General features: G+C 45.4%; 1 protein-coding gene across 6 annotated transcripts in view; it reads left to right on the top strand.

The window, feature by feature from the left end:
* CD2AP (CD2 associated protein) overlaps positions 1–24,189 on the top strand; it is a 192,051-nt gene that overhangs the window by 96,657 nt on the left and 71,205 nt on the right. For all 6 annotated transcript variants that reach the window (XM_077488906.1, XM_077488905.1, XM_077488904.1 and 3 more), the window contains 2 exons: positions 4,838–4,985; positions 10,479–10,579. In XM_077488906.1, coding sequence (XP_077345032.1) covers positions 4,838–4,985; positions 10,479–10,579 — 249 coding nt within the window. The remainder of the gene's footprint in view (positions 1–4,837; positions 4,986–10,478; positions 10,580–24,189) is intronic.

Raw genomic sequence — 24,189 nt, 5'->3', positions numbered from 1 at the left:
CACCCATTATCTGTGGCTGTTACTAATTGTACACTTTATAAAACTTTATATATTTTCTGAAAGCAAACACCCTAGAGAATAAAATAGTGGTAGTTCAACGTTTTAATGTCCCTTGCTATTACTACAAAGGTCAACATTTCAGTAAAAAATACACTAAAGTTATTCTAGGGCACGCAAACACAATAAATGGCCCAATTTTTCTGTAAAATATAAAAGATGAGGTTGCACCAAGTAAACGGATAAACATGTCAAACCTTATGTGTGTGGGCACCCATGAAATGGTGACCAACTAAAATGCACTATATATTTTTCATAGGCTTTAAAAGCCTGTATAGGTCATCAGTTTAGTGTTACGGAGGAGGTTTGGTGATAGAAATATCAGAGAGCAAAACTTTGCTTCATTTACAGTACTGTTTTCTGTAATCCAGTATGGACAGAATCCAGAGAGCATCCCACGTATTGATTTGGAGTTTTTTGGCTGGATTGTTCTTCTTTTTTTTTTTTTTTTTTGTAGGCTCTGTATCTTTTTCAAATATTGTAACTTTATTTTAGGCTTAGTCAGTGGCGGCTGGTGCTTAACAATTATGGGGGGCGTAAACAAACTGAAAAATTGTGAAGAAGAAAAAAACATCAATTGCAGCCTAACTGTGCCCATCAAACGCAGCCACTGTCCCGCCCCCCCAGTCCACTTGCCGTCTGCCCGACGCTTACCCTGTCTCGGTGGGGCAACGATTGATGGGCGACGAGTGGTGTCCTCCATGCATCGCTTCGTCTTTTCCTGTCCTCTCCTGATAGGCGTCCAATCACAGCGCCTGTTTCAGCCAATCAGGTGATGGGTAACAGACCTGAGCACCTGATTGGCAGAGAGGCGGTTCAGTGTTACCAAAGGGAATATTAATTCGCTGTCCTGACACACCTGGGTGGACTGTGAGCGCCAAGCATGGCGCTTCCAGGTCACCTTTTTTGATGCCTGTTAGAGCCTACAGCTCTAATCAGGTGCTTAAACACCACCTGACGCTGTAATTCAGGCGCACGAAAGGGGGCCGGATGCCTGAATAGGAGGTGGCAGCGACCATGAATAGATTCATGCTATGCATGGATCTATCAATTGGTCATAGAGGGGGTGGCTGGAGAGAAGGGGCGGCACCTGTGTGCCCTTATGGACGGGTCACCACTGGGCTTAGTCTAACCTTATGACAAGAAATAGAGGTGAATGTATCGATATAGGGGATCTGTCTCAGCATGTGCTCACCTGTTTTTCTGCATTACTGACATTCCACTTTGTCATCGTGCCGGAGAGGACTGGAATCCTGAGACTTTTTGTGAAATGCACACAAGGATAAAAAAAAAAGAGCTGCACTCTCATCGTAAAGCAAATATAAATAAATGATTTAAAGTAAGTCCCATTAAGTGGATCCTGTGGCATATATCAAGTCCTCCAGTGGACAGTGAAACCTTGAAAACAACAAACCGTGAAAGTTGATGAAAATCCTGCGACTTTTAAGGACGGACAGAGTGAATCCATCACCACCACAAAGAGTTCACGCTTACCAGCTGCACAAGCTTTAACGCTTTTGGCTAATACCCAGACAGGGCCTTTTCCTCCAGGGACTTCAGATGTCCTTCTGAGCCATATGACGCAGTAGACCGTCGATCCTGAAGGTGGTCAAAGGCACGGCTTGCACTCCTCTAGCCAAATCTGGACTATTGTGGCTAACTTCAGCAGGATAATTTGTAGAAGGAAGAGGCGTCCAAATGCTCTGTAGAGTTTGACACCATGGTATCGTTTAAAAGTGGAGTGCTTCTAAACACACGTTCTAAATGTGTTTATTTCAGTAAAAAAAAAAATCACAAAATACATAAATACATACATACATACATACATACATACATACATACTGTATGAATCTGGCACTGATAAAACACACAAAGGCAGTCGTTTCTCTGATCTTTGTATGTATGCAGGCCCATTGGCATACACCTACAGATCCTATCTCTTTGTGTTAGATGAGTGGAGAATTGTAGTGACCTCCTATATGGTATGAGTGTGTAATCATTTTCTTTATCTGAAAACCAAAACCAATTAATTTTAAATGCTCAAAGCAAGCTCGCCATGTCTCCATGCTTTATTTTGTTGAGCAATCAGTTTGAAAAACAGCCCCCTAGCATTTCTGGCCACGGCCATCTTGGCCATCTTGAGTAAGGGCATATGATTCATGTAGCATTTACTTACTGGAATCCATCTGCCCTTAGTTCAAGCATGCAGGCAGGAGAGTGGTGTTAGCTGAGGAAACCCTCTCCTCCTCTCCTCCCCTTCTGAAGACTCCTGGGATGTATGGCATCATTTGCATAGGTTAGAAACCAGAAAGTAACTGAAGAAAGAAAAGTTTAAAATAAGTAAATGCAATATAGTTTCCTATTTATTTTTACTAAGGCTAGCAGCATGAGGATTAAAAATGTTGATTGGGAGCGTGAAGTTCCACTTTAAAGTCTTCTCAAATCTTTTTAATACTAGAATTGTTTCATGCAATTTTTGTATTAAAGTGGTAGTTATCTCTGGTACATTTATTTTGTTTTTAGGGGTCTCCAGGTGGGTTAAGTCATAATGTGCTTGTATGCACAGCTTATTAGCACATTCTGGCAATCTTCCCTGCCAACCGGTGCTGTCCAGTGCTGCAAGATTGATCCGATGGGGCCCCGTCACTTCTATGTTTGCCCGGTCTTTTTGCTGGGTTCTGTGCCTTCAGCCACTGGAAAGGGAGCACGGGAGTCACATCCCCATGACACAGATGTGGAGCCATAAATGTTCACTGAGATGCACATCTCAATGTACTGTACATCATGGCTAATGGCAGGAAGAAGCATGTCAACAAATTTTAAGAAATTCAATTTACTCCTACTTTATACAAATGCACATTGCTATCTACGGGCTTCTGTTGCCTTTACAAGTTGAAACTGTGGTGACTATGTTGTAGTTGCGTTGGTGTTCAAATGATTGGTAATCACTTCCTAATTTCAAGGCTCTGTTAGTGGAAGTTGGTTTGACAGATAGCACCCTTGCAATAGGAAAGCATAAGGATCCTCCAATCGGAAAGCTTTGCATAAGCATTTTCACACTGTGGATGCAATGAATGTTATAGTGATCAGCGCAACTTCCTATAATTGAATAACAGACACTGAAATAACTGGCAAAATCCATCAAAAAATGCACAACAATTATAATGATAAAGATCGGTCGATTACTGTGAAAGAGTCCTTTTCAAACCATGTGCTAAAATTCCTGTGCTCTACAAATCTTGTGAAAAACAATTCTTGTAATGAATGATTCTTCTATATGTGATCTTCGTGTGAACTTAATGCTCCCAGAGCTGTTCCCATCTCTTGATCCCACAAGGACACTGCGGTTTCTGATAATGCTGGACATGGCTACATGTTTTCCACCAGTGTCTCCGACTTTCCAGGCTCCCGATTTATATGATGGTTCTCTTACATCACTTCCTCGGTTGTTCACATTACTACCCTGATGAAGTCACATATCATGATGTAATGAGTAGGGAGTGGCTAGATATACTGAACAAACCAGGAAGTGATGTAAGAGGTGTCTACAACGAATTGTTTGCACCATTACTGCTGTTTTTTACTGCTTTTAATGCAAAAGTCCATTTTGTATAAAACAAAGACCATTCCATAGCTCAACTCACCAACCAGTCAGCTGACCAACCAAATTAACCTGTATAACCGTCTGTTAAAAGCAGAGGTTAAAGCTGGCCATACACCTATAGATTATCTGCAGATTTTCTATGGTTAGATGGAAAAAGTGCAACAGATGTCTCCATGTTCGCTAAACTGTGTGGATGGAGGAATCTCCCACTTTTTCCATCTAACCATAGAAAATCTGCAGATAATCTATAGGTGTATGGCCAGCTTTAACCTCTGCTTTTAACAGACTTATACAGGTTAATTTGGTTGGTGAGTTGAGCTATGGAATTGTCTTTGTTTTATATGTATATGCCCTCCGAGAGGTCCACACTGTGAAGGCCAGTTATAGGTGTGGGCAGTGGCTAGTTTATTGTTGATGGTCCATTTTGGCTTTTAATAGAGTCCCCGTATAACATCTGACAACATTGGAACCATCATATAATCGGGAGCCTGGAAAGTCGGAGACACTGGTGGAAAACCTGTAGCCATGTCCAGCGTTATCAGAAACCGCAGTGTCCTTGTGGGATCAAGAGATGGAGATTTGAAATCTGGGAGCTTTAAGTTCACACGAAGATCACCTATAGAAGAATCATTTTCACAAGATTTGTAGATCACAGGAATTTTGGCACATTGTTTGAAAAGGACTTTCTTTCACATCAATTGACAGTTATTATTGTGCATTTTGTGATTTTGCCACAGTTATTTCAGTGTATGTTATCCAATTATAGGAAGGGCACTGATCACTATTACATTTATATCCATTTTTTGCGCACTGTGTACACTAAAGGTCTAGCAGCAATTTCCATGTGTTAACTTATATTTGATTATATTAACTTATATTTGATTTTATTTGTTTGTGAGAGATTACACAATTTTCTTTATACTGTGGAGGCAATACTGCAGAGGCTGTATGAGCTCAAAGATTGTTGGCACCACGAAGGAGCTGCTATTGACTGACATAGTAGACAAGTTAATTCTCCAAAAGGAATGTTTAAATAAGCAAAGGGCAAAGAGAGATTTTATAATTTGGAGGGGGGGGGGTTACCAACACTTTAATTTGTTGAGGAGGTGCTGCTGCTTTTGGTATATTGTAATTATCGGAGTTGTCATCTGATTTGTCCACGTCTGTGCCCCACAGGAAATTAAGAAAGATTCAGAACCAAAGGAAGAGAATGTTCCAAAAAGGGAGAAACCTGGCAATGTGGCTAGTCTGGTGCAGCGGATGAGTGTTTATGGCATTCCGGGGATTGGACCACCGCCTCCTCACAACATATCCTTCAAGAAAAGTAGGTGACTGCCATGTACAAAGCTAAACATGACTTCTCCTCCATTGAATATTGTAGGCGCAAAAGTGTACATTTCGCCTTGTGACTTCGGAATTTGTGGGCTCATTTTTGGCTGTAGAAGTCATGACTGTTTGTTTATGTAATGTCTGTCAATATCCAACTCCTAGAAAGGAAATTTCTATAGCTATAGACAATAGAGGTCAGTTGAGATCAGCTGCTGTGTGTTGTAGCAGACCACTGCTGAGTTATGAATAATATGGGTCACAGACAGAAATGATTGTATTCTACAAGACCAGCTTAACTGGTGATATGCAGAGTCCAGCTCATCACTCGGCATTCGATCTCAGTTGAAGATTGAACGATGAGAATAGTATTTGAATATAAATGTTATTAATGCTGATAAATCCAGTACATAGGGGAAGGAGTACTTGGCTGCCTTTTCCCATCTCTCGTGCTTCCTGAAAAATAATTCCTTTACATCTGTAATGGGGACTGAAATTCTGAATGATTTTGACTTTAAGCTGTTAAATATACGGAGTTGGACATTCGTTACATTTATGTACAAGTTTCTTATTTATGCCAAAGGATCTTATAATGTGCAGGAATGTTTGGTTTCCAGACAGTGACGTTTTAATAGGGATCCCATAGTGGTTTCTCCTTATTTTGGAGAGAGTAACCCTGCCGTGGCAGGAAGTCTGTTGTATTAGTTTGGCCTTTTTGGTGCGTTTCTTTACCTTTAGAGAAGGGGCTACCTCCAAGGCATGTCTGCTCTCTATTTGTTGCTATACGTGCCCCAAGGTGGGGCGTGCAGATTAAAGTTAAGGACAAAACTTCATACAGGGGCCTTGGAAGGGCATTTTGGCTTTACATACAGTATTATATTTGCAAATGTATGCAATAGAAAACCACTGTTTTAATGCATTAGGCTTCATGCACTCAGGTGCATTTGCCTGTACAGCATATAAAGGACATTGTTTCATCTTTTGGTACCCAGGATACACAGGTGGTGCACATAGCTTGACAAGTGGAAATACACTTTGGCTGTATGCATTCATTCATGGCCCAGTAATTGAGTACTGTGTGGATGTGCATACATCCAAAGCATATTTCAGCCTGTCATTGATTTTGACAACATGCTGGCAGTAGGCTGTATACACCATCTGTAATTTTAAAAAGGCGTCTGGGACTTTTTCCCCTGTGTTTCTGTGGATAGGGCAGCCCATTGAAATGAATTAGCTGCATAGATGGGAACCAAGGACTTGTTCACACAGGAGGTTGGGGGTGGTAAAAAAATGCTATTTAGCTGTTTTTACAAAGGCAGCAGCAGGATGTACACTCCCAGGTGAATAGGGCCTCCCCACAGCTGTGTGCATTGCACATGGTTGTGGCATAGTGGTGCTGCATTTATTAGGTTAAAACAGGAGTTGACATTGCACCTCTTCATCGCCTGTCGAATGCCTCTGAAAAGTGCCTCTGAAAGGCGAGTGATCCGAGTATATGGGGTATATGAGGTCAAACCTTAGGGAGTTTCAATTTGTGTGCAATCAGGCAGGCCCTTGCACTACTTGAAGACAAAAATCAGCAGAAAATCTGATAGTGTGTATGGGGCTTTACATGTTTGGGGGGGGGGGGGCGAGCGATCCCCTGCATCGCTGGACTCCAGGACAGGTGAGTGTCCGATTATTAAAAGTCAGCAGCTGCAGTATTTGTAGCTCCCTTTAAGCTCCCCAGTGCATGTCATTTATGAAAAACATGCGGTATAATAGCTTACTTCAGTTGACTGCCTGCTGGTCTCCTCTCGCGATGTGATAGCTACAGGGGGAGGTGCTGGGAAAACAACCCCCACCCCCCGCCCGCTGACATCAGCTGTGGTGAGGAGACCGGTGGGGAGTCATGTGAGTGGAGCTCTGAAATAAGCTATTCTACCACATATTTTTATAAATGACATCCACTAGGGAGCTTAATGTTATATATCAGAGGGAACCATAGGAGAGCAAAACTGTTATCTTTAGAGCAGGAGGGGAGGACCGGGGAGCTGACAGGCAGGTGGGGAGGCGGACAGAGGGAGACAGACACAGGAGAGCAGGGCTGTGGATGATGGAGGCATGTACATTGACCATGATGTCGGGGCTCAGCAGCTCTAATTATCATGTTTAGTGTACGGGGATATATATATATATATATATATATATATATATATATTATATTTTTAACAAACACTTTAAAAATAAGCGTCTATACTTTTTATCCAGTAATGCATCCTGCTCTTCACATGCTCATTCGCTCTCTATTCTTGACACTGTGCCTGAAATCGGAGCCACTGACTAGAGCCTGATCACCTGACAGCTTTAGGATTCACTGTTGCTGAATATGAAGGAAAACAACAGACCTAAACCCTATTGAGCATCTGTGGAGCATCCTCAGATGGAAGGTGGAGGAGTGCAAGGTCTCTAACATCCACCAGCTCATTGATGTCATCATGGAGGAGTGGAAGAGGACTCCAGTGGCAACCTGTGAAGCTCTGGGGAACTTCATGCCGAAGAGGGTTAAGGCAGTGCTGGAAAATAATGGTGGACACACAAAATATTAACACTTTGGGCCCAATTTGGACATTTTCACTTAGGGCTGTACTCACTTTTTTTGCCAGCAGTTTAGACATTAATGGCTGTGTGTTGAGTTATTTTGAGGGGACAGCAAATTTACACTGTTATACAAGCTGTACACTCACTACTTTACATTGTAGCAAAGTGTAATTTCTTCAGTGCTATCACATGAAAAGATATAATAAAATATTTACAATATGTGAGGGGTGTACTTTACTGTACACCCAACTGCCCATAGAAGAGTGGCCTGTGTCTGTGTACGCTCTACATAAGTGAACACAGACCAGCCATCTGCCTGCTCAGTGTACCCACTGAGCAGATGCAATCCAACTGAGCCTACCCCTAGTTTAAGGGGCCTAAAGCTTCTGTCGGCCTCCCTTTGATCAACACATATAATCAAGGCTGGAAATGTACGTATTTTAATTGCACAAAGTGACCGTTTTTTGAGACCAAGAGGAGGGGGATAGTTTCCAATAAGGAAGTGACAAGCTGGGTTCCAACAAAATGGCGACCTCCAGCAACAAGAAACTGGGGCAATGCTAGAGAATATTTACTGCACCCTAATTGTAGCAGCATAATTATTGTGGAATGTATGTTCTTTTGTTAACCACTTCAGCCCCGGACCATTTTGCTGTTCAAAGACCAGACCACTTTTTGCGGTTTGGCACTGCGTCGCTTTAACTGACAATTGCGCGGTCATACGACGTGGCTCCCAAACAAAATTTACGTCCTTTTTTTCCCACAAAGAGAGCTTTCTTTTGGTGGTATTTGATCACCCCTGCTATTTTTATTTGTTGCGCTATAAGCAAAAATAGAGCGACAATTTTGAAAAAAAAAAAAAAAAACGCTTTACCTTTTTGTTAGAATAAATATCCCCCAGAAATATATATAAAAAAACTTTTTTTTTTTCCCCCTCAATTTAGGCCGATATGTATTCTTCTACATATTTTTGGGAAAAAAAATCGCAATAAGCGATTGATTGGTTTGCGCAAAAGTTATAGCGTTTACAAAATGGGGGATATTTTTATTAATTTTTTTTACTAGTATTGGCGGCGATCAGCGATTTTTATTGCGATTGCAACATTATGGCGGACACTTCGGACATTTTTGACAAATTTTTGGGACCATTGTCATTTATACAGCAATCACTGCTATATAAATGCAGTAATTCCTGTGTAAATGACACTGGCAGTTAAGGGGTTAACCAGTGGGTGGCAGTGTAGGGGTTAAAGTGGTCTTGTACTCACATTTTCAACAACATCCTAAGCCAATCTCTTTCTGCCATCTGCAATTGACCCTTAAAAAAAAATCAGATTGCCGTAATTACCTTTTAATTGCGATTCTAAAAGTAACTTCCGGGCTCTCCTCCCGTGGGAGTAGGCGTGGTTATCGCCTTTCCCCGGCTCCGTCCCCTGGGAGCTTTCGCACATTCTTCCCATGAATCAGTGGGGAACGCAGTCCTGCCGAAATATCATGAGATTTCAGGACTGAATGACGCCGCTGATATCACTGAGCATGCGCGGGATCGAGCGGTGAATGCTGGGAACACAGCATTCACCGCATCCCGGAACTAAGTGCTTGTCGGCTTCAAATGCCCACAAGAATAATGGAAACGGCCGGGAGGAATTTTTAAAAGTTAAACTCACGGACGAAATCGGCAAGCCAGGGACAAAAAAAACAGCAACAAGTGAGTGCTAGACTAATAGTATAATCAGATATCAATGACGCCAAAAAAAAAGATAGGTCAGCGGAATCCCGCTTTAAGTGTTCCTTGTGGTGTGTTACTAACTGTTGGGGGCTGGGCTTTCATTTAGTGAACACTGATCTCTGCTCCAATCACATGGAGCAGAGATCAGCGTCACTAGTTGCTGGGCAGAATGGGGGGATGCTGTTTACAACGGCATCTCTCCGTTCAGCCGCCTCGTGAGACGATCGCGGGTATTCCCGCGGCGATCGAGCCCACGGGACCCACGACCGGACTCACGGGGAGTCCCGACCAGCACGCGAGCGCGCCGGCCCACTCGCGATGGCAGGGCGGCATTAGAGATTGGACATACCTGTACGTCAATATGCCTGACTGTGCTATTCTGCCGACGTACATCGGCGTGCGCTGGTCGGGGACCAGTTAAATAAAATTGTTATCAAACTGTTATGGGTAAAGTTATTGTAGTCAATGTAATCTATTGATGTATTTGACATGCTGTCTGTCAGGATGACCCCTGCTTTTTATTTTATTTTTAATTACATGATTAATTTAAAGCGGGAGTAAACCCGCTGACTTTTTTTTTTTTTCTGACCTGCAAGGGAAAAGTCATAATGAGCTAGTATGCACCGCATACTAGCTCATAATGAAATGCCTTAGAACGAGGCCCCGACATATCGCCCGATCCACGCCGAGGGAGCTGACATGTTCCATCTGCGTGTCTTCCGGCTCTGGCACTGTGAGTGGCTGGAGCCATGGTATCGTCACTCCCGCGCGCGGGAGATTTCTTTCCGGCAGGGTCCGGCGTCTGCTGGACTTTCAGCCGAGAATCCCCTGTGCGCATGCGCCTCTGCAGTCAGCGGTGTATTGCGAGGGGAATATCTCCTAAACCATACAGGTTTAGGAGATATTTTTGTTACCTACAGGTACGTTTTCCCAATTGATCAGCACCACCGACTATAGCTGACAGCACTGAACGGTGTGTTTTGATGGTGGGGAAATCTCCCTGCTATCAGACCACAGTATAGTTCAGCAGGAGTGAATTCCCCCATCCACCTCGATTTGTGAATTCCTCCAATTGGGTCATATTTTTTTTTTTGTTCAACCTTCTGGTTGAATGGAAAAAATCAATAATGGAACAGGTTGTGATGGGTGTCGCTTTCTAATGCCACTTTGTCTTATTTTCAGAGTCTAAAAAGCGGCAGTGCAAAGTTCTCTTTGACTACATTCCACAGAATGAAGATGAACTGGAACTCAAAGTTGGGAATGTCCTGGAAATCACAGAAGAGGTATGTGGGAGATCAGTATTAAAATGTTTCCTTTTATTGGCAAAATTCAGTATCAACATGCAGGGCCATCTTAATAGCATCATGGGCCCCTGGGCAAAGTAATGCTCTGGGGCCCCTACAATGGAGACAGCACAGGTAAGCAGACATCGAGTAGGTAGGAGGCAGACAAGCGGAGCTGCTTCTTTTAACTACATAAACAATCATTCTGCAAATGGTGGGAAAATATTACATAAAGTAACAAAGCTGTCCAGTGCATATAATATATCTGCTAGAATGATGCTCAGGACAGTTCTAACAAGTATAGACACGGCCGCCAACAAAAATCATGAAGCACCATCCAGCCTGACAGGGCCTCAGATACCCCCAACATTGTAAACCCTCTACAGCTCTTATACATCTACCCACCCAACTCCCCAGCACTCTGATCCCTCTACACCCCAGATATCCCGCAAGCACTCTGATCCCTCTACACCCCAGATATCCCACCCGGCACTCTGATCCCTCTACACCCCAGATATCCCACCCGGCACTCTGATCCCTCTACACCCCAGATATCCCCACAGCACTCTGATCCCTCTACACCCTAGATATCCTCCTAGCACTTTGACCCCTCTACACCCCAGATATCCCCCCCAGCACTCTGACCCCTCTACACCCTAGATATCCTCCCAGCACTGTGACCCCTCTACACCCAAGATATCCTCCCAGCACTCTGACCCCTCTACACCCCAGATATCCCCCCGCACTCTGACCCCTCTACACCCCAGATATCTCCCAAGCACTCTGACCCCTCTACACCCTAGATATCCTCCCAGCACTGTGACCCCTCTACACCCTAGATATCCTCCCAGCACTGTGACCCCTCTACACCCTAGATATCCTCCTAGCACTGTGACCCCTCTACACCCAAGATATCCTCCCAGCACTGTGACCCCTCTACACCCAAGATATCCTCCCAGCACTGTGACCCCTCTACACCCAAGATATCCTCCCAGCACTGTGACCCCTCTACACCCAAGATATCCTCCCAGCACTGTGACCCCTCTTCACCAAAGATATCCTCCCAGCACTGTGACCCCTCTTCACCAAAGATATCCTCCCAGCACTGTGACCCCTCTACACCCAAGATATCCTCCCAGCACTGTGACCCCTCTACACCCAAGATATCCTCCCAGCACTGTGACCCCTCTACACCCAAGATATCCTCCCAGCACTGTGACCCCTCTACACCCAAGATATCCTCCCAGCACTGTGACCCCTCTACACCCAAGATATCCTCCCAGCACTGTGACCCCTCTACACCCAAGATATCCTCCCAGCACTGTGACCCCTCTACACCCAAGATATCCCCCCAGCACTGTGACCCCTCTACACCCAAGATATCCCCCCAGCACTGTGACCCCTCTACACCCAAGATATCCCCCCAGCACTGTGACCCCTCTACACCCAAGATATCCCCCCAGCACTGTGACCCCTCTACACCCAAGATATCCCCCCAGCACTCTGATCCCTCTACACCCCAGATATCCCGCAAGCACTCTGATCCCTCTACACCCCAGATATCCCCCCCTGGCACTCTGATCCCTCTACACCCCAGATATCCCCCCCCCCGGCACTCTGATCCCTCTACACCCCAGATATCCCCCCCCGGCACTCTGATCCCTCTACACCCCAGAAATCCCCACAGCACTCTGATCCATCTCTGCACCCTAGAAATCCCCCCAGAACTCTGATCCCTCTCTGCACCCTAGATATTTCCCCCAGCACTGTTACCATAAGATAACCCTTGTGTTGTAACCCCACTACATCCCAGATAACCCCTACACCGTGGCCTCTCTACATCCCTGATACCTCACTATAGACACCCAAGATACCCCAAGCCTTGCTACCCCCTTTACACCCCAGATCCCCCCTCAGCATTGTTTTCCCCCCCATACACCCTTGATATCCCCCAGCACCATTATTTCATCCATGTAGTACCCCCTTTTCCAGTGGAGATACAGTGCATGTGAACTTTTGGCTATGTGCCCATCTCCAGCGCTGTGACAAGAACTCGCCTATACCAGTCAAGTCATGCAGGCAGAAGGAGCAGTGGATGAGGGAGCATCCCTCCGGGCATTCCAAGCCCTTTGGTGCAAACAGTGCTGGACAGCTGGGCTCACCATGACACCATCCACAATGCTACTTCCGCAGGCAGGCTCTCAGTGCTGCTGACTTGGCAGCTCCTACTCCAGCTCCTACCCCATGGCCTCCAAGTTCCGAGCATTCAAGCTGCATGGGGTGGGGTCAGAGCATCACTGGCGCTCCAGCTATGCCCCGTCCCTACCTGCTGGCTGGGAAATATGTATCATTCTGCACAGCACAATGCACCGCTGCCAGCCTGCCTCCCTTGTGTATCCATCACTTTGTGTCATCATGGGGCCCCCAATTTTCAGGTAGCGTGGGCTCAAGGAGCTGTTTCTTTGGGGAAAGTGCAGGGCCCCCCCATGCAGCTGGGGCCCCTGAACAGTGCACATGTGTGCCCTCTCATTAAGATGGCCCTTTCAACATGTAATACTGTATATAGGTGTGTTTACAGCTTTAGCTTCTGTGAATGGAGCTTCAGAACCCAAGGTACATGTTGTATGCCAACTCTGACTTTCCTATAAAGCACCCCTACCCTCCACATACCCAGAAATACAATTCTGGATCTGTGAGGCCGATTTAGTTGGGTGTTGTCAAACATTTACAGATTAACACAAAATGCAACGAAGAGTTATGTTAACCTGCTTGGCTGCAAAGTAGGTGCATCTCCATATCACCTGCTGTGTCTAAACAAACTCAACCCAAAACAGTTGAGATGAAACCTGTCATCTACATCGGGGGTTCCCAACCCCTGAGCCACTGACCAATGCCGGCCTGTGGAGTCGGTTGCAGTGTGAGCCAGCACAACCTGCCAACCACCAGAGGGTGCCACTCCCCTTTTCCTAGCACCACCACTCCCTTCCCTCTCTGTAGTCCTGAAAAGCAGAATGGGGGGAGCCGGGCCAGGCACACGATCTAGAGCACTGGTGAGACCTAGGCTACCACCTCTACCTCAGGTGACAAGCTGTACCCCCAACAAAAACCTTCCTTCAGAAGGGGTTGCCTTTTGTGTGGCGTGTCCCTGGTGCTGGGGAGGTTGAAGACCACTGATCATTTACATACCATCACAGAAGTAAAGAAGAATCTGCTGACTTATAGTTAATGTGTTTTTCATGCACAGGAATACAAAACCCATCCACATGAACACTTGCAGTAGAATTCCCTCTCCTAATATCTATGCTGGCTAACCTGTGTAAAAATAATTACTTGGCTATTTTCAGCCTGCTCCGGTGCTGTGGCTCCCCTGGGTCTACCAGCTGCCCCTGCGGGGGAAAGGTGAGAGCACTGACAACGGCGCTGGGACATGGAAACCTATGGGTGATGTCACTGCTCCCCGGCTTTTCCAACTGTTGTCTACCTTTCTGCAGTTGCTACTGCCTGTCACGGGATCCTAGATGATCCTAAATTGCCTACCTAGGAATGCTAGCTGTATGAACTAAGGCAGGAAATCTGGAGTGACTGACTCCTGCTGATATTAACTTAAAGTTCACAGATCAATATTCTGAGCAGCCCCATATTTCAGCCATAATGTTGGAAGAAGTAGGAATTGAAATCGCAGAAAACGAATGCTGATGCCTTTTGTAAATGTATATTGGTTACGTGCTTTGAAAATGGCTATTGTGTACTATTTGTAAATTGTAAAAATAATAAAACAAATTACACTATAAATCGCAGAATTGTTCTGGAGCTTTGGTTGGCATAAAGCCACCATTCCTAGGGCCACAGCGTACCTGCTAGCCAGGCTCAATATTGGTGTCTGTTTTCTACAGACCATTGTATATTTGAGCTGTCTGATGATCCAAGCTCTCTCTGCTGTCTAAAAAAAAAAAAAGGCAGAACACTAAAGAAAATAAGTTACTTTGGGGGGGGCGGGGGGGGGAGACCAACCCAATAGCAGGCACCTTGGTAATTTGGAACTAATGTGAGCTTCGTTATGGACTTGGCCAAGCAGATTCTTTAGCTGTGTTAAAAGTGAAGGACAAACCTGCTTGGACTGCTTCTGGTTGTCAGTCTCATGCATGGTTTCCAACTGCCAGTCTGTCCCACCTTATATATATATATATATATATATATATATATATATATATATATATACACACACACACACACACACACACACACACACACACACACACACACACACACACACACACACACACACACACACACACACACACACACACACACACACACACACGCTCACTGGCCACTTTATTAGGTACACCTGTTCATTTGCTTGGTAACACAAATTGCAAATCGGTTAATTACATGGCAGCAGCTTAATGCAGTTGGACATCTAGATGTGGTGAAGACGACTTTCTAAAGTTCAAACCGAGCATCAGAATGCAGAAGAAATGGGATTTAAGGGACTTTGAATGTGGTATGGTTGTTGGTGCGAGGCAGGCTGGTCCGAATATTACAGTAACTGTTGATCTACTTGAATTTTCACACACAACAATCTCTAGGGTTTACAGAGAATGCTCAAAAAAGAGAAAATATCCAGTGAGCGCCATTTGTGTGGCAGAAAATTCCTTGACAGATGAGAATGGGCAGGTTCAAGATGAAAGGCAACAGTAACTCCAATAACCACTCGTAACAACCGAGGTATGCAGAATACATCTCTCAACGCACAACAAATCGAACCTTGCAGCAGAAGATCCACGGGTGCCACTGCTGTCTGCTAAGAACAGGAAACTGAGGCTACAATTCGCACAGGCTCACCAACATTGGACAATATAAGATTGGAATAACATTGCCTCCTCGTCCAAGTCTCAATTTCTGCTGCAACATTCAGATGTTGGGGTCAGAATTTGGCGTAAACCATGAAAGCATGGATCCATTCTGCCTTGCTTTAATGCTTCAGGCTGGTGGTGGTGTAATTGTGTCAGGGATATTTTCTTGGCAAGCTTTGGGCCCCTTAGTACCAATTGATCATCATTTAAGCACCACAGCCTACCCAAGTATTGTTACTGACCATGTCCTTTTCCTTTGACTTCAGTGTACCCATCTTCTAATTGCTACCAACAGCAGGATAATGCACCATGTCACAAAGCTCAACTCGCCACTGATTTCTTGAACATGACAATGAGGTCTCTGTACTCCAATGGCCTCCACAGTCACCAGATCTCAATCCCATAGAGCACCTTTGGGATGTGGTGGAATGAGAGATTTGCATCATGGATGTGCAGCCGACAACTGTGTGATGCTAAGGGAAGGGGGCAAAAAATGGACAGCGGGACTTTCTGTGAAACAAATTGCTTGGGGTGAATTACTTCAATCAATATAATATAGTAAATTGCTAGTTTATTGGAAACACATCGAGAGGTAGTACAATAGGTATATTAATAGTAATCAGATATATGATATACAGAATTAAATAATATAATTAATATAATGGTCGCATAGCTCAATAAAATTCATGATACAATAATAATAATGAACATGACACAGTAAACAGTAAACCGGCAGTACATTCCAAAGTGTGTATATAATAGCCAATAAAATGGATTAATGATTGAAGTAGACCAAACCCATAGTGAAATCATGGCCGCCAGGGCATGGCGTTCATTGGTAAAGAACTCGACGCGTTTCGTGGATCGTCTCCACTCATCAGGAGCAGCTGTATATTGGAACACCTATGATAAATCATATATTAGAACAATAATCAATGGTAATTGATTATATACATAGGCAAAGAGGGGGAGCATGACAATGGTCCTAGCCACTCTTACCTATGGATGACGGATAAAGTACCGTATATACTCGAGTATAGGCCGACCCGAATATAAGCCGAGGCCCCCAATTTACCCCCAAAAAACTGGAAAACTTATTGACTCGTGTATAAGCCGAGGGTGAGACATGGCTGTCCATCCCTGTGTGTCCGTCCATCCCTGTGTGTGTGTCCGTCCATCCATCCCTGTGTGTGTGTCCATCCATCCATCCATCCCTGTGTGTCCGTCCATCCATCCCTGTGTGTGTATCCATCCATCCCTGTGTGTGTGTGTGTGTGTGTGTGTGTGTGTATTCATCCATCCATCCATCCCTGTGTGTGTGTGTGTGTATCCATCCATCCATCCATCCATCCCTGTGTGTGTGTGTGTGTGTGTGTGTGTGTGTGTGTGTGTGTGTGTCCGTGCAGCCTTGTGTGTGTGTCCAGCCTACCTGTGTCCCAAGCCTCCGTCCCGAGCCGCCGTCGTCCCGAGCCTCCTCTGTCCCGAGCCGCCGTCGTCCCGAGCCTCCTCTGTCCCGTGCCTCCTCTGTCCCGTGCCTCCTCTGTCCCGTGCCTCCTCTGTCCCGTGCCTCCTCTGTCCCGTGCCTCCTCTGTCCCGTGCCTCCTCTGTCCCGTGCCTCCTCTGTCCCGTGCCTCCTCTGTCCCGTGCCTCCTCCGTCCCGTGCCTCCTCCGTCCCGTGTCGTGCCGATGGATCGCCGCTCTTCTCGGCGGCCATTCTACGATTCAAAAGCTGCGCCTCCGTCCTCCGCCTGTGATAGGCGGAACACTCAATTTCCCAGCAGCCTGTGTTCCGCCTATCACGGACATCCTCTCATACTCGTCCGTAGTATGAGAATGAACGGATGTCCGTGATAGGAGGAACACTGACTGCTGGGAAATTCAGTGTTCCGCCTATCACAGGCGGAGGCGGAGAAGGAGGCGCGGCTTTTGAATTTTAATGTCCGCCGTCTGTCTGCTCGATACGCTGATCGAGCAGTCAGACAGCGGTGACTCGAGTATAAGCCGAGGGGGCACTTTCAGCCTCAAAAAAGAGGCTGAAAATCTCGGCTTATACTCGAGTATATACGGTATATAGTGGATAGTAATGGTAGTTTACATCAGAAGCACTGGAAGGGGTATAATGGCCTCCCCGGGAGCTGGGGTGACAACCTGGATTTAGCAAACGGCCATGGAGATTAATTGAAAAGTCCTTCTGGAAGTCGTGTCGCCCCTGTGTGAACCGGCTCTTAGGGTGAGCTCCATCTTCCGTGGGGTGGATACTGACCTCTGATGGGATATGAGATACATGAGCCATTTTTTGCCCCCCGTAATAGGATGTCAGCACTCTTTGGTAAGAGCACAACCATTAATGTAGTGGAGATGAATTCGCAATGCGCAGGAACTTGGCGATTTATTATTCAGGGCGCATTTCACTTGTTTATCGATTATGGAACTTTAGTGTCATGATAGTGACGCCTGGACTCGCTGAACAATTTTATTTAAAGCACAACACAATTTTTTAAATATAAGCTTTAGTATAAGCTTACCTGTAAATCAAAATACAGAGTTTACTACCACTTTAACAGTACTTTAAGCCCCAATTCACATTGACCGTGGCTTTGATATCGCGTGACTTCATCTGAAATCGCATGCTTTCGAAGCCACATGTCAGTGCAGTTTCATGCACAGATGTCTATCCAAGTCGCATTCAGAATCGCCAAAAGACAAACTACTTTTTTAAATCGGTGTGGCACCGCTAAGTAAGCGTCACACCGATTTGAACAGAGCAATTGCCAGCAATATGATAAAAAAACAACACAAGATACTAGCGCTTTAAAAGATACTGGTGTGTCCTTTTCAGTTCAGTCTGTATTGTTCATTAAAATAAATTCAAAACAGTTTTTATCAAAGCAAGATGTTTTTTTTAAAAAACATCTGAGAAAACAGTACTTGTAATTTGCTGAAAATCCTGAAAGGTTGCTTGCTGTCCTTAGAGGATAGGGGATGTATGTGCACAATCACCTGCGGCAGCTGCTTCTTTAGAGTGAAGTCATCTCATGAATAGGATACCAATAAAAGAATATATAGAAGAGCGCCAAATCAGTAAAAAGTGCATTTATTTTATAAAATCAATAAAAGTCTCACTCACATCCATAATTATTATTGTCCTCCGTTTGATAGTCAAATCACTGTTCCCTTTCGCTGGTGCCGTTACTGGATGAATCCTCCTCCACAGCGCGCTAGGGGAAGCTCCGCTGTGTTCTGTGATGCACAGAGACACAGACTGGCTCGTAGACAGCGTGTGACATCAGCCGGGGGGTACCCGAGAGCACAACGCGTTTCTGAGCTTGCGCAAGCCTCGTTCGGGCATGCGCGCTCCTTTCTCAAGTGCAGGTATAGGCAATGCTGCAGTGGACTGCTCTTAAATAGGAGAGTGAATAGATAAATGACAGACAAGATGGCAATTAACCCTATAATCAATGCAAGCAGGTTGAGAGGGTTATACTAATACTTGCGCAAGCTCAGAAACGCGTTGTGCTCTCGGGTACCCCCCGGCTGATGTCACACGCTGTCTACGAGCCAGTCTGTGTCTCTGTGCATCACAGAACACAGCGGAGCTTCCCCTAGCGCGCTGTGGAGGAGGATTCATCCAGTAACAGCACCAGCGAAAGGGAACAGTGATTTGACTATCAAACGGAGGACAATAATAATTATGGATGTAAGTGAGACTTTTATTGATTTTATAAAATAAATGCACTTTTTACTGATTTGGCGCTCTTCTATATATTCAATTGCCAGCAATATGCTGCAACTTAAAATTTCACATGTCAAAACGCATGACAAGTCACTCCAATGTGAACGGGGGCTAAGGGTAGATTTTTATATGACCTAAAACATTTCCTGTCCTAGATTGACAACGCTACTCTACAGAAACCACTGTACGAGTTTTGTCGCTCTAGGGCAGGCGCCTGTTGCTGGCAGATCACCAGGGGGAAATGAGAAAGCCAATGCAGCCACCACATCTAATGGTTGGTATATTCATTGTTTTTGGATTTTTAATATGTTTAATGCTCTTGAGTTGGTTAGTGCAGCTGATTAGCCGTGCAGTGTTAGGTGTGACAGAATGTGCTGTCATTCAGAATTCACACTCGCATTGACCACCGGGGTTCTAGACGTCTTCTAGCCTTGGTATATTCTGTTTCCTGTTTTAGTTGTGCATTCAGTATGCAGTGGAAGGAGCAATTAGAAAGATTTGTAGTATTGGGTTTCCTGCCAATCTGGGTACCATTGAGTAATGCAGTGCAGGTGTGGGTTTGCCACTATAGTCAGACCGGTATCTGTGTCAGTCATTAGCTTCCTACAGATGTTTTATTTTTTAGAAGTATTGCCTTTTTATATTCATGCCAAAAGACTGTTGTTCTAATATGGAACATGTGCTGATTGGGACTCTGCATTAACATGAGCTGACCTAACGTTTGGCTGTGTCATGTGTGCACCTCTTGTGCAATAGTCAGTGTGAGTTGTAGCTGTGTTCCCGAATAGTTCTCCATTCTGTCCTTTGTTGCCTGATAGTCTGAACATCAGGAGACTTGGCCCAATCTTGGAGCAAAAATTATTTCCTCCTAGATTTGGTTGATTTGCCTGATCAATGCAACAATTACAACCTTTTTTTGGAAATGATTTAACTGCATTTTTAACAGCAACTCATCAGTATTTTTAGATTAAAACTAAAACTATTTCCATTATCTAATCGGTCATTTAAGTTGGCCATACAAAACTCGTTGAACTTCTGCAGCACCCCCTTTGATTGAAAAAATGTGACTGTGGCGGGTGGAAACTGTTGGCAAGAACAGTAAATACATCCAACCTGATAGTTACTGTTCAGGTATTTAGATATCCTTGGGTGCTGTGGCTGTCAGAATATAATAGCCAACAGGTTGGATTTCTCTATTCATGCAGTTTAGTTTAGATAAATAAATCTATGGCTAGTATGGCTAGCATTAGTATAATTGGGTGTTATCAAAAAGGTGAGATTATATCTAATATAGACTATATAGGGGTTATTTACTATAGTGCGACTATACGATCCTGCGGTACATGAGAACACCAAATTTAAGCCAATTAAGACTTCAACTGGGCGGACATGAAAATGAAAAATCACGCTATTGCCGGCGAACATGCCTTTCAAATTGGCATGTGAGGGAATAGTTATCAATGGGGCTCGAACATGCAAAATCAAGTCTTTATTGAAACATAAACGTAAGCCGGGCTAAGGTCATACACAGGGAGATCAGCAGATGGGGTAAGGAACACAGGGCAGGGATGACGGTAACAAGTAGAACAGGATAGAGATCAGGACAGGGAGACAGGATCAGATACATGGGTCACAGGTTCAGGGCACAGGAACAGGTTCAGAATCTGATAACAAGCAAACAGGTCAAGGAGCAAGGACGAAAAAAAGGCTATGCTATGCATACTAGCTCATTATGCCTTTGTCCTGCAGGGTATATATTTTTTATTTTTTTTATAGAGGGTTTACTTCCGCTTTAAATTTGCATCAGTTTGGGTGAAGATTTTTGTGAGATGGACAGCAACAAGTGAAAGTGACAAAGAAAAATCTATTTTATCAAAACCTTACACATTCTAGCATTCTTAGGCCCCTTTCACATGGGGCGGATCAGTAACGATCCACCCCGTGATGATCCTCTCGCTCAGCGGGGATCGCTCCGTTGTCCCCAATGAGCCGGCGGCGGACAGGGCGGTCTCCGCACACTGTGCAGGGACCGCCCTGTCAGCTCTCCGCTCTCCTCTATGGGGATCGGATGAGCACGGACCGTCTGTCCGTGTTCATCCGATTCGCTCTGCAGACGGATAGAAAAATATAGGATTTTCCTCCATCTGCAGAATCGGACAGTAGCGGAGGCGGACAATAACGGGCGTCTGCGGATGTTCATCTGCAGACACCCGCTATCCTATAGGGATGCATGTATGTCCGTATTTCATCCGCAAACGGATGGATGAAATACGGACATAATGTCCGCATGTGTGAAAGGGGCCTTAAAAACAAAATGGATGATGAAGAAGCAACATTGTTGCAAGGACAATTACTTTGAGAGGAACATACATTCATCTCAACATGAAAACGATTTATTTGGGGAAGTTTCAATTGTACCATTGTAACTCTCATTCTCACTTTGAAAAAACTTTTTAACTCAGCGCTCATTTTGGTATTCACTGTAAGGACCGGTTCATGCTGCTGCCATTTCCAAGATCAGATGTGATCTCTGTGAGATGCGATTTCAGCCATACAGATTCTATGGCTGAATTCGCATCTCATTCGGACCAAACTCATACAGGATCCTTTTTTTTTGGTCTGCAGCAGAATCGGATCGCACGGGTGTTAACACCCATGCAATCCGATTCCTGTCCAAGTTTGCAGATTGCGCTGCGATATATGAGCTGATTTGGGGTGTCATTAACTTTTACCTGACACTACCATCAGTCCGCATAGGGCAGTGTGAACTGCCGCCAGGAGACGTGATGTGGGAACCCGCAGTGCATTCGCAGGGTTCCCGCATCACAGCAGTGTGCACCGGCCCACACTCTTGGTAAAAAAGGCATGGGAGTTGAAATGAGTTGTTTACATATCTGAGCATGCTCAGCTGTGCTGGCACCTAGTTGTAACTAGACGGAATTTCTTTTCTCAGACTTTTAAAGATATTTCAGTGTAGAAATCACTTTTTCACACAGCTTAAAATCAGATTATCTTTAAACAATATCCACACATTTCAGTACCATTTAGGCAATCATATCATGCTCTAAACATTATTTCCATGTGCACTACTCCAGGTCCTAACCAGAGTAAGGGTTTGGGCACTATCTGTAAATTCAATTTTGGGAGTATTTTTTTTCACCAGTGCTATTATAGTGAATTCTGTTTTTCCATTCCCTTTTTCTTCATTACCCTGTCGCTTTGTTCAGCCACCAGTAGCCAGCGTGGTCGGGGGGAAGGGACACCATGCTTGTATGATCTCTTTGGAGCCATGAATAGAAGATGGTAATATGCTAATATAGACTCTGGACTTTCGGTCTTGATAATCTGGGTGATGATGCATTATTGTAAAGTGGTTGTAAACTTCAGACATGAAATTTGAACATATCCCTCTATGGTGTGTATTTGTCTCAATCCAGAATACTAAGCGCTATTTTTGTCTACTTCCTTGTGTTTTTTTTTTTTTTTTTTATCTGCATGAGTCACTGACAAGTTTTCCTGACACCAAGAGAAAAAAGGGGAGGGACCTCCAGCATACTGATCACCCAATGGCAGATTTTCTGCTACAGGGCAGCTGATTCTGCGCTTCCGGGTTTTCTACGTGTGCATCACTCCCACTGTGATTTTACACAGGGGGAGAGGATCAGAGGGACCCCCATGGACCCGATGTCTCCCAGAACCCACTGATCATTCGGTACACTGACAGAATGGCAGTCTGCCTTGTTAACCACTTGCTTACTGGGCACTTAAACCCCCCTCAGTCCCAGACCAATTTTCATCTTTCAGCGCTGATGCACTTTGAATGACAATTGCGCGGGCATACAACACTGTACCCAAATGACATTTTTATCATTTTTTTCCCACAAATAGAGCTTTCTTTTGGTGGTATTTAATTGCAGCTCGGAGTTTTATTTTTTGCAAAAAATAAATAAAATCATGTTTAATAGTTTGTTATAAAATTTTGCAAACGGGTCATTTTTCTCCTTCATTGAAGTGCGCTGATAGGCGGCACTGGTGGGCGGCACTGGTGGGCGGCACTGGTGGGCGGCACTGGTGGGCGGCACTGGTGGGCGGCACTGGTGGGCGGCACTGGTGGGCGGCACTGGTGGGCGGCACTGGTGGGCGGCACTGGTGGGCGGCACTGGTGGGCGGCACTGGTGGGCGGCACTGGTGGGCGGCACTGGTGGGCGGCACTGGTGGGCGGCACTGGTGGGCGGCACTGGTGGGCGGCACTGGTGGGCGGCACTGATAGGCTGCACTGGTGGGCACTGATAGGCACAGATAAGGCGGCACTGGTGGGCACATAAGATGGGCACGGATGGGTGGCACAGATGGGCACTGGTAGATGACACTGATGGGCATGGATATGTGGCACTGGGGTGCAGCACCTTTGTTAAGGCAGATTGTGGGCACTGCTGGGTGGCACTGTGGGCACTGCTGGGTGGCACTGTGGGCACTGCTGGGTGGCACTGTGGGCACTGCTGGGTGGCACTGTGGGCACTGCTGGGTGGCACTGACGGGGGCACTTACTTTTTTTAATGTGGCACTTGCAGGGGGCATGTGGGCACTGGCAGGGGGCAGGTGGGCACTGGCAGGGCTGGCCGTGATCGGGACTGATGTCCCGATCACGGCCGCCGGTGATCGGCTTTTTTCTTTTTCTCCTCGCGCTGACAGCGCGAGGAGGAATAATAGCCGATTACCGGCTCCGTTATATCACATGATCAGCTGTCATTGGCTGACAGCTGATCACGGGATAAGGGGTCGGGATCGACCCCTTGCACGGATTGGTGATCAGGCGAGTCTCGTAGACTCGCCGATCACAGAGCGCGTCCCTCAGGGGGCGCACGGGCCGCTCGTGCACGGGACGACGTCAATAGACGTAGTCCCGGAAAAGGAGATCTGCGCTGTAGCCGTCATTTGACTATAGCGCGGATCTCAAGTGGTTAAACAGCAGATTGTCATTCTGTCAGTACAAAAGACATGGATCATGTGTTTCTTTAAAG

This window comes from Lithobates pipiens, unplaced genomic scaffold (assembly GCF_037356315.1).
Source record: "Lithobates pipiens isolate NorthernLeopardFrog02 unplaced genomic scaffold, aLitPip1_a1.2 Scaffold_18, whole genome shotgun sequence".
Taxonomy (NCBI): domain Eukaryota; kingdom Metazoa; phylum Chordata; class Amphibia; order Anura; family Ranidae; genus Lithobates; species Lithobates pipiens.
This window is presented reverse-complemented; position numbering and strand designations above follow the sequence as displayed.